At 46.4% G+C, this 13,724-nt stretch overlaps 1 protein-coding gene across 1 annotated transcript in view; it reads right to left on the bottom strand.

Moving 5' to 3' along the window:
* The window catches only part of LOC142576617 (rifampicin phosphotransferase-like), a 242,139-nt gene extending 229,788 nt beyond the window's left edge, over positions 1-12,351 (bottom strand). Inside the window, exon 1 of the mRNA XM_075686819.1 lies at positions 12,098-12,351. Coding sequence (XP_075542934.1) covers positions 12,098-12,215 — 118 coding nt within the window. The 5' untranslated portion in view covers positions 12,216-12,351. The remainder of the gene's footprint in view (positions 1-12,097) is intronic.
* Positions 12,352-13,724: the final 1,373 nt, after the last annotated feature.

The raw sequence follows: 13,724 nt of genomic DNA, 5'->3' as shown, positions 1-13,724 counted from the left end.
GCTAATATAAAACAGAAGGACAGAAATAAGAGTATGCGCAAACATGCATGGAATCAGGCACACAAACGCGAAAACTAAGAAAAACTCAAATATAAAGAAATGTGGGAAATAAAAGAAAATTGACAAACGCAAGAAAACATACACACATATACAAACAGACCCGGGTAGAGGTATTATAGGAGCGGGTTCACAAGCTGCTGTGCCGACCTTCTCGTGTGTTTTTTTTTAACCGTTCTCTTAACAGTGTCTTGGGAATTTTTAATTGCAACATATCACAAGAATCGAAAAGCAGCGCGAAGCTATGTTGTGAGAAACCATATCGAGCGCGGGCGACACAACTTATGCGTGACTGTGCCACAGCACGCATTCTATAGCTTGCGCGCGCGGTGAGCACTGGTGGAAAGCAATGAATCGACGGGGCCACACAACGCACGAGCACCGCCGTTAGACGCTCGGCCATCTTACTGCTGAAAACGATCGTTCACGCTCAGTTGACGGCAACAAATCTTTGCGTTGGAGGCTTCTCTTGCAAATATTTTCTGTTGAGAGGCTCGTAGGTTTGCTTCAGGCGCGCATGCTTTTCCCATTTCTCCTGAGAATGGTTTTGCTCCATCACTTCACCCCGTCCGACGACGAGAAACGCAGCGACACAGTACACGAACACACCCGCGGCTGACAGTAGGCACCAGGCTTTGGCAAACTTTTCTCGTCGTAACTTCACTCGGGAGCGAAATAAAACAGACATGGAACAAACAGGTAGGGTGTGTGTTTGCAGCGGTCGCCGTGGGATCCTGTTTTTAGGCAAAGCGTAGTGCAGCGTCAGCGATGCTCGCTGCAATGTTTCTTCGCCGGATCACGGCTTGGAATAAACGCACGCGGCACAAATGCCGCATCGTAAGCTCGCAGTAATATTTCCGGCATGATAGACAATCACAAACAGTTCGGGAATTCACTGTGACGAGGCGTTGACGCGCACAGCTGACGCGACTTGGCCCAGTTCGCAGCCCGGGCGGCCATCTTCTGCGACGGCGGGGTCACCGGCCGTCCGGAGCATGACGTCGGTCTAGAGTGCGCGCCCATTGGTGGATGTTCGTGTGCATCCGCCTCGGAGGAGTAAACGCCCCCTTTTTGCTAAAGTTGTATCCGACTATATACACCAGGCATAACGTCCTGTCACGGGCCAGTCTCGCCACTGCGGACCTTGTTCATCTAGCGCATGCTTGATACCAGCACAATAACAGTGTGAAAGCGCCCCGTCACGTAGTTTTTTTTTATATTTCGCGGGCTTTCTTCGGAACGCTGAAAAAAGGACCACGTGAGATATAACGTCTTGGAAACAATTTGTTGAGAGGTTTCTCAAGGTGCTCCACAACTTTGCGTATCACACTTGTCTGTAGTGAATACTTAAAAAGTTTATTAAAGGGGAAAATAAAATTAGCCCGAGTCACTCTAAGCCAGTGCCAGCATTATGCATTTAGTTCAAGTCGCGTCCGGAGTGTCTTTCATTTTTAAAACTTTGGCTCAATTTATGTGACACAACCTGTATAACCAGGGTTCTTCTGAAGGGGAGATGGGGTTAAAGTGCCCAAGGAGATTCTTATCGGAAAGAGGTGAAAGTGGGATAAAGACCAACGTAGTAACTGTCTGTCGGCAGAGGAGTATGCGTGTCTGTACTTGTACCTGACTTCCTCTCTCCATTAGAACACTACGTATATATACTGTGCCGAGGAAGTTATATGCCGCCTTGAAAAAGGCAAGTCCACTTGTAGAAAGGTTCCCTCCCGCTTTTAAATTGTTCTCTTTCGTTCATCGTGATCAAATAATTGGGTCCTTTCTATTAAATTATTCAGTGCAGTTCTCCAGAGCGTTGCATGTGTGACTTACAAACGCCGTAAATATGTGCCCGGTGACCTGGAATAAATGTATTTTACAACGAGTTCGAATGTAGCGATAATTGGGGCACTATACGGCTTGTTCACATGCACACTTCAATATGTGTCGGTTATTTACGGGTTTTCGAAGTAAAGTCTGGAATACTTAAAAGCGTTATACCGCGCTGATAGTGTTTCTTACTGTCCTGAGAGAGGTGAGCACTATACGGACTTCGTAGTCGGTGGAAACAGCAGGCGGCCGGGATAGGCATTTGGTGCAGCCAGAGCTTAATGTTTAATGGTTAATTAGGAGATTTCTTGGTAATTATGCGGTACCAATTTTCGCCACATTTTGAGGCGTTAAACGACGAACGTAAGACGTATCGTCCCCTTTCTCGAAGAACTGTCAGTGGCAACGACTCAGAGAAGTATTATTTTAGGGGTGACCTGGCGAGAATAGTGTAAAGGATGTAGAATTATTACGTCATTTACAGTAAATTACTGATTGCACCACTCGAAAACGCTTACACACGTTATACGCATGTTTTTACTCAGTGGCTTAGGTGAACAAAATGCGACACCCAGTTCAAATTTGCACAAAATGAAGGTAATCTCGGTCGCACGCGCGAAAGCTTTACGATGTGTCGCTGTATTCATGGTATTGAAAATTATTAGGACAACTTCTCTACCGCAATCGGCTTTACTGTGAATTTCGTTGCTATTGCGAAAGGTCACACAAATTATCTGCACTTGTGATACAGTTTTGCATATTGCGATTTGTAACACATAGCACCCGTCACTGAGTCAAAATTGTGATACGTGGCACGAGTCAATTCTTTAAACAATAAAAACTCAACGTCTGGCCTTGAAAGAAAGCAGGAGACGCTGGAAATGACTCACTGTTTGGCCGTAATCATTTGTCGCAAACACAACTGCGGTAAGCCCACTGTGAACAATTGCCCGTTTGGCGAAACATTCACCTCCTCTAGATACGGTTATCGTGCCCTACATTGGCGAGCAAAGGTGACGAAATTTTCCGGTAGGAAAGCGATTACACGCCGCCGTATTTCAATTGTTGCAGCAAATCATCAGGTGCGCAGCATTCTGTAGATGGAAAGAGCAAATACTCGCGGGACGCTACCGACACTATAACGTCGCACTGCTCAGTTTGCTGGAGATTATTGACGCATCGCGTAGCTTTTTACAGTGCCGGCTGTAACGCACTATGGTGGCCTCCATAGCGTCAGTGCGTTTATCGTTTTTCACGCTTATACATTTCCCTCTGCTTAATGCACCTTTTATGCATTTTGTCGCGCGAAGGTTTTGTTTGCGTATTGCACCAGACGTGTTCAAAGGGACTCGGAAGGGAGGCTCGCCGTGTTTTTTCAATGCGAAGTAATCAGGTTACGTTATTTTTGTTTGTTTGAAAAAGGAATGTCCGAGCTTTTCAAAGGCGACACAATAAAGCCTTGTCGCTGGGCTAGTGCATTCTTCTTGCAGCGAAAAAGACTTGAAAACAACCTGGGAAAGCGTCTGGGCAACTGCGCAACTGTTTTTGCGACTTTTCCACCACAACAGATAACTCACTGCCAGATATGAAAAAGAAATATACGTACAAAAAATTGTGATATCTTATCTAGTCCTTCTTTTTTCCTTCGTTTAGTAATGTCTCAGCCTGGCACAATCGACTAACTAGCCCTAGTGTCGTGTTTAACAGTGCTCAACTCAGCCGTGCGGTTGCTGCCAGTTCAGTGACGTCTTCGATAATACCATGAAGAGGTGACTGAGACGGAGAATACGAAAAATGTTTTCTTGAAGTTGCAGTTGTTTTCGGTGCTAACATCGCTGTAATACGCCTCGTGCGCAGCTTGTGGAGGCGCCGCATTGTAGGCCACCTCGCGGCCGCTTTCTGCAGAACGTTGAGGAATGCGCGCCCTGACAGCCGCCTCTCGCTGCAGAAATAGCTCTTGACCACGGCAGCCTTTTTCGTCATTGGAGAGCATAGTATAACTGTTGTGTGGTTCAACGATAAGAACGTGGTTGCGCTTAGTGAGAACGACACCGCACATCATTTTGCAAGCCAACTGCACAGACTACACGTGCAAAATTACAAATTTGTTTAAGGCAGACGCCGCCCGTACAAGGGGCTTACAACACAACGTACACAAGGTCTCAAGAGATTTGGCTATGGCATACGGCTCGTTATGTGCTTCTCCAACGTGTTAAGTACTTGATAAATGTATTGAATCTAAGCCAACAATTATTCGTTTCTACGCCCCAAAGTGTCGGTTGCTTTCTTTTATCCTCGTACTCCGCGGGACCACACAATTTGCTAATTTGTTGGGAAATTATCACAACTATTCGCGGTCCGCTCGACGTATTACGAAAAAAAAAGATGGGTATCGAAAGAAAATTTAGTTTTCGCCTTCCGGCAAAGCGACGTCACATGTTTATCATTGACGTATTCAGGAATGTGATGAGCGTAAAACTCGTTTGTTTATTTGCTTCACAATATTGCGGATCTCATGTGGGACCATGACAAGAAGGACATGGATACATGATTATTGCAGTATAAACCATTCTCAACAAAAATAAGAACATTCGTATGAAAACATAATTTGATTTAAAACGCTCACAACATTTATACAACACTTCTGTCGGTGTCGGCGTTCTTGCCGACATGGACGGCGTAATCAAAACAAATAAAACGTGGCACCATCAGCTGCTCTCAACTTGAACTGATGCGGCATATCGAAAAACTTTTCTTAAAAAAATGTCGACGTGTGAAAACGAATGCTAGAAGATTAGAATTTATGAAGGCAGTCACGATCAGACACGTGCGCATGATACAATAATACTCTACGTGTGGCAAAACAACAGCGATAATTTCTTCCCCAATCAGTCCTGATTCGTGCTTTGCGGCATACGCGCACAGCATTTAGAATTTATCAGCACAGATGCTGAGCAATTATACCGTGGTGAGGAAATGCGTGCGTATCGCAAGGCAAACATAACAGCTGGAATGAACCTTTATGCCGGAGTTCACCTAGCCAGTTGCTTTACAGAGGCTTAGAGGCCTCGTGTAGATGGAGAATATTATTGAGACAGGGGTTCTCTTGAGCCTGGATTGCAACAATGAATGAATATCCAATATTCATGGACCCCTGAATTTATATTTAGGTTCAGATCTCAGAATAAATCTAGTTCACTAGCGTGTATTTCTTCTTTTCTTTTTTTAGCGTTTGTGCCTCTTAATTCATTGTGTTGCTCCCTGCTACAACCTTGCTAAGCTTGAAGACTGGGTGGGTTGCCATCGTACACTAGATGTTGGATTCGGCAGTATTTTGACGGGACACACCGAAGAGCAACACACACAACAGAGGGCTGCCAGTAAGCATCGATTTGTGCCCTTTTTAACTGAACAGACATTAGAAGATACTGAAAGGGGAAGAACAACAGACACAGAAAAATACTTTAAAATATGTATAAAAAGGAACATCCATTAATACCAAGCTGGATTTGACACATAATCAATTGACTGCGCTTGACACCGCAATAAAAACGAACAAGTGAAAAAATGTATTTCAGTCTAGGGCAGGAAATGACATGACAAGGACTTTATTTCAGTCATGAGGGACTCAGATCTTGGGGAGCCAAAGCCGAAGGCTCCCGAAGATCAAGTCGGTGGCTCCGCCCACGATGGGACCGGGAGATGAAGTCCCGCCGCAACGTCCTGGGCCCTCTGGACAGCCTGGAGTTGAATGTGGAGATTGCTGCTCTTGAGACATTCCTACCATTGTTCTTTCGGGATAGGTGGTAAAGAGACGTTAAAGGGAGGGCACAGCCAGAGCATGTGTTCAAAAGAGCATGAGTCATGGCCACATTTGGGGCACGACTGTGATTGGTCAGGATCTATCCTGTTAAGGGACCGAAGACAGGGTTGCGAACGGGCTTGCAGAAGTCTGAGTGTGCTAGCCTGAGGTTTGTTCAATTTGCTGTGAGGGGGTAGAAATGTCCTCCTGCGCGGTCGATAATTGGAAGCAATTTGGTGGAAAGTGCATAATGGATATTTGTGGATGTTGACCTCGTTCCAAGCTTGGCACCCGCGACAGCACGGTACGTGAAATCGCGCGCTCTTTGGTTGGCCTGCTTGTTAGGATTACATCCAAGCGGATTTATGGAGCTACCAAGGTAGACTGGAAACCATGAGATGTGGTATCCTCCTTCGCTGCCCTCCTTAGCCCTTTGAAGTGCTTTATTCACAATACTGTTCGCCTGTACAGATACGAGAGCGGGCGAGACGGATCTAACCGCCGTGCGCGAGTTTAAGAAGACGATAGCCGGAACTTTTGAGCTGTGAAAAGCCAGAGCGGTCGCCGTTTCTTCCGCCACATGGGCGAACTTTGTGTAAACAAAGGCTGCATTGACCAGGTGGCCCCCGACGTCTAGCACCGAGACAGCGAACTTATCTCCACTGACATCTCTGGCAGCATCGACAAAGAGGGCATTAGTTTCTGCTGATTAATCTGTTTAAAGATGGACTTGGCTCTCGCAAATCTTCTACCCTCGTTATGCACTGGGTGAATGTTTCGCGGGACGGGGTCAACTATGATGCGAGTTGTGGTTTCCCGGGTAAAGCTTACTTTGGTCGCCGGTTCATGTCGGGATGGACTCCCGCTTCTTCTAAAATCTTGCTGCCTGGATTAGTGGATGAAAGTCTCATTATTTGAGGCGCTGTGTGAGCTTTCATTATATCATCAATGGGGTTGGAGAGTCCTAGCTCCAGCAGCTTCTCAGTGTTTGTGGACTCCGGAAGGCCGAGCACGCGCTTGAGGAGTGTCCTGATTAGGGAGCCTAGCTTGACGTTTTCCGTGTACCCCAATTAAAGTACGGCGCGATGTAGACAACATGACTCAGGAAGAATATCTGATAAGCTATGAGCAAATTGTACTATTTGATACCGCCTCATCGCTTTGAGACGTGGGCTACAAGACTTAGGATATTACTAGCCTGTCCGGTGAGCCTGTTGAGGGCCATCGAGTTACAGCCCTTGGCATCAATAAGGAGACGTAGAATCTTGACCGAGTTCATCCTCGGTATGGGATGCCCATCTTTAGCTCAAATTTCGCTCGGCCAAGTTTCTAGAGGCGCAAGGTTTCTGACCCCTCGTCTGGACTGGAGGTATAACAGTAGCTCTGATTTCGCGGAGGAGGGTTCAAGGCCCGCGATTGAAAGAATTTCTCTGGTAGCATCCAACGCGCTTTGTAACGACTGTTGAGCATGGCTAGCGATTCGCCCGGCGCCCAGATCGTGATATCGTCCGCATAAATGACGTGACCACGTTCGGGATTGCAGCGAGGAGAGCTTGTGCGTGGCTATATTGAATCAGAGTGGGGAGAGGACCGAGCCCTGCGGGGTGCCGCCTGTGCCTAGTTCGTAGGGTCCTTCCGTGACCGTGCCTAGTCGGAGTTGTGCCTTGCGATCCGCGAGGAAAATCTGGTGTAATTATTACACCGCTGACCCAGGTTAAGAGAGGAAATCTCTGTGAGGATTTCTTCACGCGCGACCCTGTGGAAAGGCTTGGAGAGGTCCAGTGCGAGGATCCCTCTCACGTCGCGAGTAGGGTGATCAAAAATTGCTCTCTTAAGCAAAAGCGTAGCGTCCTGTGTGGACAACGCCCGTCTAAAGCCGATTCATCATTGTCATCACCATCCGCATGGTTACGCCCACTGCAGGGCAAAGACCTCTCCCATACTTGTCCCACTACCCAGGTCATGTACTAATTGTGGCGATGTTGTCCCTGCAAACATCTTAATCTCAACCACCTACCTAACTTTCTGCCGCCCACTGCTACGCTTGCCTTCCCTTGGAATCCAGTACGTAACCCTTAATGACCATCGGTCTTTGGAAAAGCCGCTCTTTCAAAATGTTCCAGCTGGAGAGCTCGATCTCACGGCTGAGAAACCAGACACGCGGTGTCCCGTTCAGGTAAAAGATCACATTGGAAAGCATGATGGCAGGATCCCAGCGGTAGCTTTTGCTAACGCGTTCCTACATGCTCAGCCAGTTGTCGACGTCAACTTCATTTTGGGCGGAGTATATCCCATGGAGACTAGGAACCGTAACGTACGTTGTGGTTGGCGCCGCTGGTGTAGGTGGCGACGAAATGGTTTTCATCGGAAGCCATGGCTTCCGATGAAAGCGGTCGCACGATGGTGCGGCCGTTTCGCAGCTCCGTGGCGATGACGGAGAACGTTCCACCTTCACCACAATGTTACGCAAAGGACGAGTCAGTAAGCCGAACAACTATTTACAGGTTATATCTACAACAGTGGTTGCACCGCTTACATTCACAGCGCGAGCCCTGTTCGTTCTTCCTCCTCGTTTCTCGAGTGGTGGTGCCCACGCGCCTCGTTCAAGCAATCCAATACAACACGCATGTAGCAATATCTATGTATGTATATCTAGGTATGGTACATAGCTGGGCGGCGAAACAGCTCCTGAGAACAGTACAACAGCAGCCAACATCAGAGTTCCTGTGACGTTCGCTATTGTCCTGCTTTTAGGCACCGTTTCTTTCGGCACGTGTCAAGAGAGCATGCTTGCTAGGTCTTGCCTTTTGTTCATGGGACATTTATCACATAAAGTAAAATTTTGATGCAGTATGAAAACAGACCGACAATGCGCTGCTGCTGGTATTTCATCCAATAGACCTAGCACGGCAGGAAGCATGGTACGTTTCAGAGTAAGGGATGATGGGGTCAAAAGCGCGGTACCTAGTCGTAGAATATTCCACGCAGAGAAATAGTAGTGCCACATGCTTTTATGCATCTAAATTTCTCCCGATGAGCTCCCGCATGGCAAGCTTGTACGCGAGAAATTCTACTGCGTGAACAAACGTAGAAATACTTTTGCGCCGCTGACAGCTTTTCAAACAAAATAATTTCTGACTTATACCTTCTTGTCGATATCCTCTTTAGTCCCGACGCACACGTTTGTGAACGCGACTTATTTTTGCCATTACTGCGCAGTGGTTGCTAGGAATAGACAACGAACATTGAACTTTCAGTAAATTAAACATTCTAGTTTCCAAAAGTGCGCGTATTTCACTTCTGAGTGAAATGTATCGCTTCAGACGACCGCTTTGGTGAAGGCACAACCGTCTTTGACGGGACGCTTGGAGCGGGACGTTTCGGTACTTATTGCAAAATATTTTTCTCGTTATTGTAATGCTGGCAGCCAATAATTAACCTGTGCGTATAATTTAAGTGGGTGTTTCTACATTTTAATGAAGAAACGAAGCCTGACTGACTGTACAATATATTAATATTTATCTACTATGTAATTATGATGGGTCTCTATAAAATGCAGAGTCATTCTCATTCCACCTTGACTTGGTTTCTGTGGAGTCTCCAGCATCTCCGCATTAAAATATGCAAATTTCACGCATTTAACGACAGTTGAACGTAATTAAGGACCGAATGGGATATGGAAACCGCATAGACCAACAATTATGACAAATGACGCAAATCCGTCAATTGGGATCACCGCTGCAAGCAAAGAAAGTAGCCACATGAGACTGCGCACATGCATCGTTGCCAACGGAGACAAAATGTTGTCCCGTCATGTCGCTTCAACCAATAAGCACCTTGCATCCTCGTAGAGCAATATGCCACAGCGCTGATCGAAATGACAGCACGAGAACAGTAAATGATAAGAGCATGCAACCGACGCAGAGGATACACGATAACGCGGCACGCGACGGCATGCTTTGAGTAGCGGTCCCAAACACACGCGCTCTCTGATAAAGGAGCTCTCCACGACCCTTTTGTCGTGGGATAAGGACGGTCACGCTAGAGAATACTGAGAAATCTGACGTAACTGCTGGATGAGTCGAAAACCTATAGGGGCAAATATTTAGGTCGGCACCAGCTACAACTTGCCTACTCAGAAAAGAGGATGTGCTATCCATAGACAACCACGTACATGATTTCGATAGTATTCGATTTCGTTATAGACTATTCTAAGGAGGACTTTCTTTATGGCCTCAGAGTTTGAACAATATTTGACAAAAACTCAACTGTCTAAAAAACAGGAAGTTCAATATATACAAACGCGTTACGCGCCATCGAAACGAGGTTTCGCATTGCTGTCGACCTCATCTTTTAGAGCGTATAAAAAAAATGTGATACATGAGTTAGCAAGTAACGTGAAACTGTTATAACCTTTACGCGTGCTTTTGCGAAAGTATGACTCTGAGTTAGAAGCACATATTTCCGAACAGTGCATAATAGATCCATTTGCTTTACTTAAAGAATATCAGTAGCTGCCAACTGCACAATTCTGATATCCTTTCATGCATTTCTGAGTGAACAGTCAATTTTAATTGTTCAGTTACTTAACTCCTTCAATTTTTAACGCTCTTTCTAGAAAAGAGGCGGCGTAAGTAAACATCTGCACCAAAACGTTGGCATATTTTCTTGTTTTGTGCATAATAAATAATCTTGATCAATATCACTTAAGTGTACCCAAAGCCGAATGATTTGGCCGTTTCTTTATTTACACGTAGGTACCCGGGAAGGAAGCCTTCAATTTAAGCAATGACTTAGTGCTTTGCGATAGTATTCACGGTTTAAAGGTTTTGTCGGAAATGTCTGTCTTGCGCACGTGCAGCCGTCACCACTGAGAGCCATTGTCGATTCGTGGAGAACGGTAAAAAAACGCAGGGGCAATTTCAGACGAGTATTTTACTTCGTACTAGGTGTATTATAATAAAGAACCATGGTGAACAAAACGCGAGACGTTGAAAGACATATTATGCAATTTTCGGAATAAATGAAGGTGAACATGGGGGTTCACTGACAAAAAAGAAAGAAACACGGGAAAAGAAAACACAAAGCCCGTCACACTGCTTCGGACGTGAGTGTGCGCGATGAAAAAGAGGCGAAATCATTTCTAAGCGAAACTGTTGTGCTATTTGTTGTGGCACTTGCCTAAGCAATATGGGTATCTAATCTCGCTTCCGTCCTGCCATGTTGCAGGCAAATGTGCAAACGCGGTCATTTCAGTCAAACAAGAACAGCTATTCAGCTGTTTTACCTTTTCCTGAGGAAGCAGACTGCAACAGCTGCAACCGACCGAGGTGAAAATCCAGGCATTGCCAATGGAGCTTGTACGGCTGTGCGCAGATTCCGCATTTTCGAGGCTGTATGCCTTTCTAACTATATTCAGCCAAGCGAGCGGGAACGGAATCCCACTATACACTCGTGATGAGCATTTACAATCAGACTACCAATCAATTAGGTCGTTATCAATATGAAAGGAAACAGTAGTTTCTTATATAGACGACAGCTCATGATGCATTATTCCAAATGTATGAACTTGATAAATAACAATGGGTCTTCCTGTGGAATGTTTAGTATTGCTGAATACCTTTATGTAGGCTATATTTGTTTAACCCCAACGGACGTTTTAAAAAAAGTTATGTGTTCACTTTATTATTGACGAGGATTACTTCCACAGTAGACAAGTGTGTTCTTTTTTTGTCACCAGAAGAAATAATAAATAATGCTGATCCAACGCGCGTTTCGGAACATATCTGAAGTGAAGCTTTAGTGAAATGATTAATGAAATGGTATAAATTCGCCACTTGAATTCATGTGACTTTGACGTAACGGAAACTGGCGCGCGCGCCTCGTGCTACGTTAATCACACTCGCGGCGACCATTTCAAAGAGCAAGTTCGCGCTGTCGCGATAAAATTGTTCGTGTGATTGCCCCACCGAATGTTTGGAGCACGAGGCTGCTGTGCTCGTGAAGCGAGGTTTGATCCGACTATGTCGCACGCAGTTCAACCTTTCCACTTTTCAAGCATGTCTTATCCGGCAAGACAGCATCAGCCACCGTCAGGAACGTCCTAATGAATCGGAGCCTAACTGGAGCGATCATAACAAAGGCGGAGGAAAAGAAACGCATTCAGGTTTTAATGAAAGACAGCTTAAGCCACACCCCTTGAATGAACGATAAGTACGTTCCGTGGGTGTGGAAATGCAGAATGAGGCAGTTCGTCCTCGACATTACTGCGGCAAGGCCAGTATAGGGGCTAATAATGTTTAAAAATGCCCGTGTACCTAACCTCTTTTCTCCGTATCTACAACAGACAGAAAAAAAACAGGGCTTTCTTCCACAACAACACGCCCAGCATATGCGCTCGTCAGCCAAGCTCACCTCCGGGTCCTGGACTCCAGAAACGGGACAAGTGCAACAGCAACGATGAAAACCACAGCCGCCGAAACCACAACACTGCCCCCAGGAACACGACAGCCAGGGCCGTCAGAACAATCATGGTGTCTCACGCCTAGTACATGCAGTCTCAAACGAGGAATCGTTCGCTGCTCAAGAGAAAGGTCTGTCCACTGGCGGTGATCAAAGAACAATGATCGCCAACAGGACGCTGCCGCCACCGCCCTGCGCGCCTCGATCCGTTATCTAACGGGCGCGCAGCCACACTCCAAGCAATGTTTGCCTAGGCACCCGAAGCACCGGCGGGTTGGAAGCGGCAGAGACAGGCAGAGACATGCGACAGGGCCGCAGTGTCGGTAGCCGGAACAGCGATTTCCTGAACCGGTGATGGTGCCTCGCCGCAAGACATTCTAAAGCGACCGTGGGTCGACGTTTTCTCTTTCCTCTACGAGGAGCCGCCCACCGCGCGTATTGGTGGCGTCTGAGTGGAAGTGACCTTAATGCGGTTACAAAGGGTTGCGGCCGGCTTGCGAAGCTGCTCGTGCAACTTGTAGCGGCAAGTGTAGGCGCGTAGACTGGCCGTCGTTTCTTGATGTCCAGCGAGTGGAATCCGCAGCAGGCAACGCCGCGCCCCTCTTAGTGGTTGCCGTAGTGAGAGACAGGTGCATCGGAAATGTTTTTTTTTTGTTACGCATTTGTTTTTATCGTAACCTAGTTTTGAAAAATCAGCCATGTCATGTATGCGAATCTTAATTCTTGAACTAGACTATGATCAAAGGCGAACATAATTTGCAAGAAAATTGGGATTGAACATTTCTCAAATTAACCAAGCTTTATTATCTGGCTTTTAAACTAATTGCTTCAAGGCAGATCTTCCAGTTTAGGAATTGCAGCTTGTGACTTCGACAGTGGCGTCCACATTGAACGAATTCTGAGGATGACACTTGTTTCGAGATGCACGTTCCCATAGTTTGCTATAGAATGCAGTGGTGTGCGAGTCATTTTTGAGCTGCACTGCATAAAAACGCGTATTGAAGAAAGAAAAATGCACGTAGTGCAAACATGAAGTTTCACAGCAAGTTTGCGAGCCATTATTTCAAACTTTTAAGAATTGTTCTAGCAATGTGCCTTGTAAACGCCTTTACTCTGAGACCCTTACAAAAATTTATATACGATGACAACGGAATTCTACCTAGACGCGAGATGAGAAAAGACGTGATTGATAACGTTGTCATCATTCTGCCAGCCTTGGGCGCGCAGAAACATCCGACGGGAGAGTTTCATATCTCTTTCTGTGAAATACTATTTTCGGATAATAAGCCTTTAATGGCTTATGAGTGTCCGGGCGCAGTGCGTGGTGGACGCAGGTGGTGGTGGCAACAACTTTATTTCGTCAACAGAAAGGATTGGTTGACTTTAATGGGCTACCAGGATGCGTTAGGTGGCCGTCCGATCAGTTCCTCTAGTGCCACCGCCTGAAAGCTGCGACCACCGCCGAGGGGAGCAAGGAGACGAGGCCCCATGCGGTGCGTGTGGGCGCGTGAGAGAGCGCCGACATGGGGGTGCGCGCACACTCCGCGACAAACCGTGCAGCCATATGGCTGTGACTGGA

This window comes from Dermacentor variabilis, chromosome 3 (assembly GCF_050947875.1).
Source record: "Dermacentor variabilis isolate Ectoservices chromosome 3, ASM5094787v1, whole genome shotgun sequence".
NCBI classification, from domain to species: Eukaryota; Metazoa; Arthropoda; class Arachnida; order Ixodida; family Ixodidae; genus Dermacentor; species Dermacentor variabilis.
The sequence above is the reverse complement of the archived record's forward strand: the minus strand, read 5'-3'. Positions and strand labels throughout refer to the sequence as shown.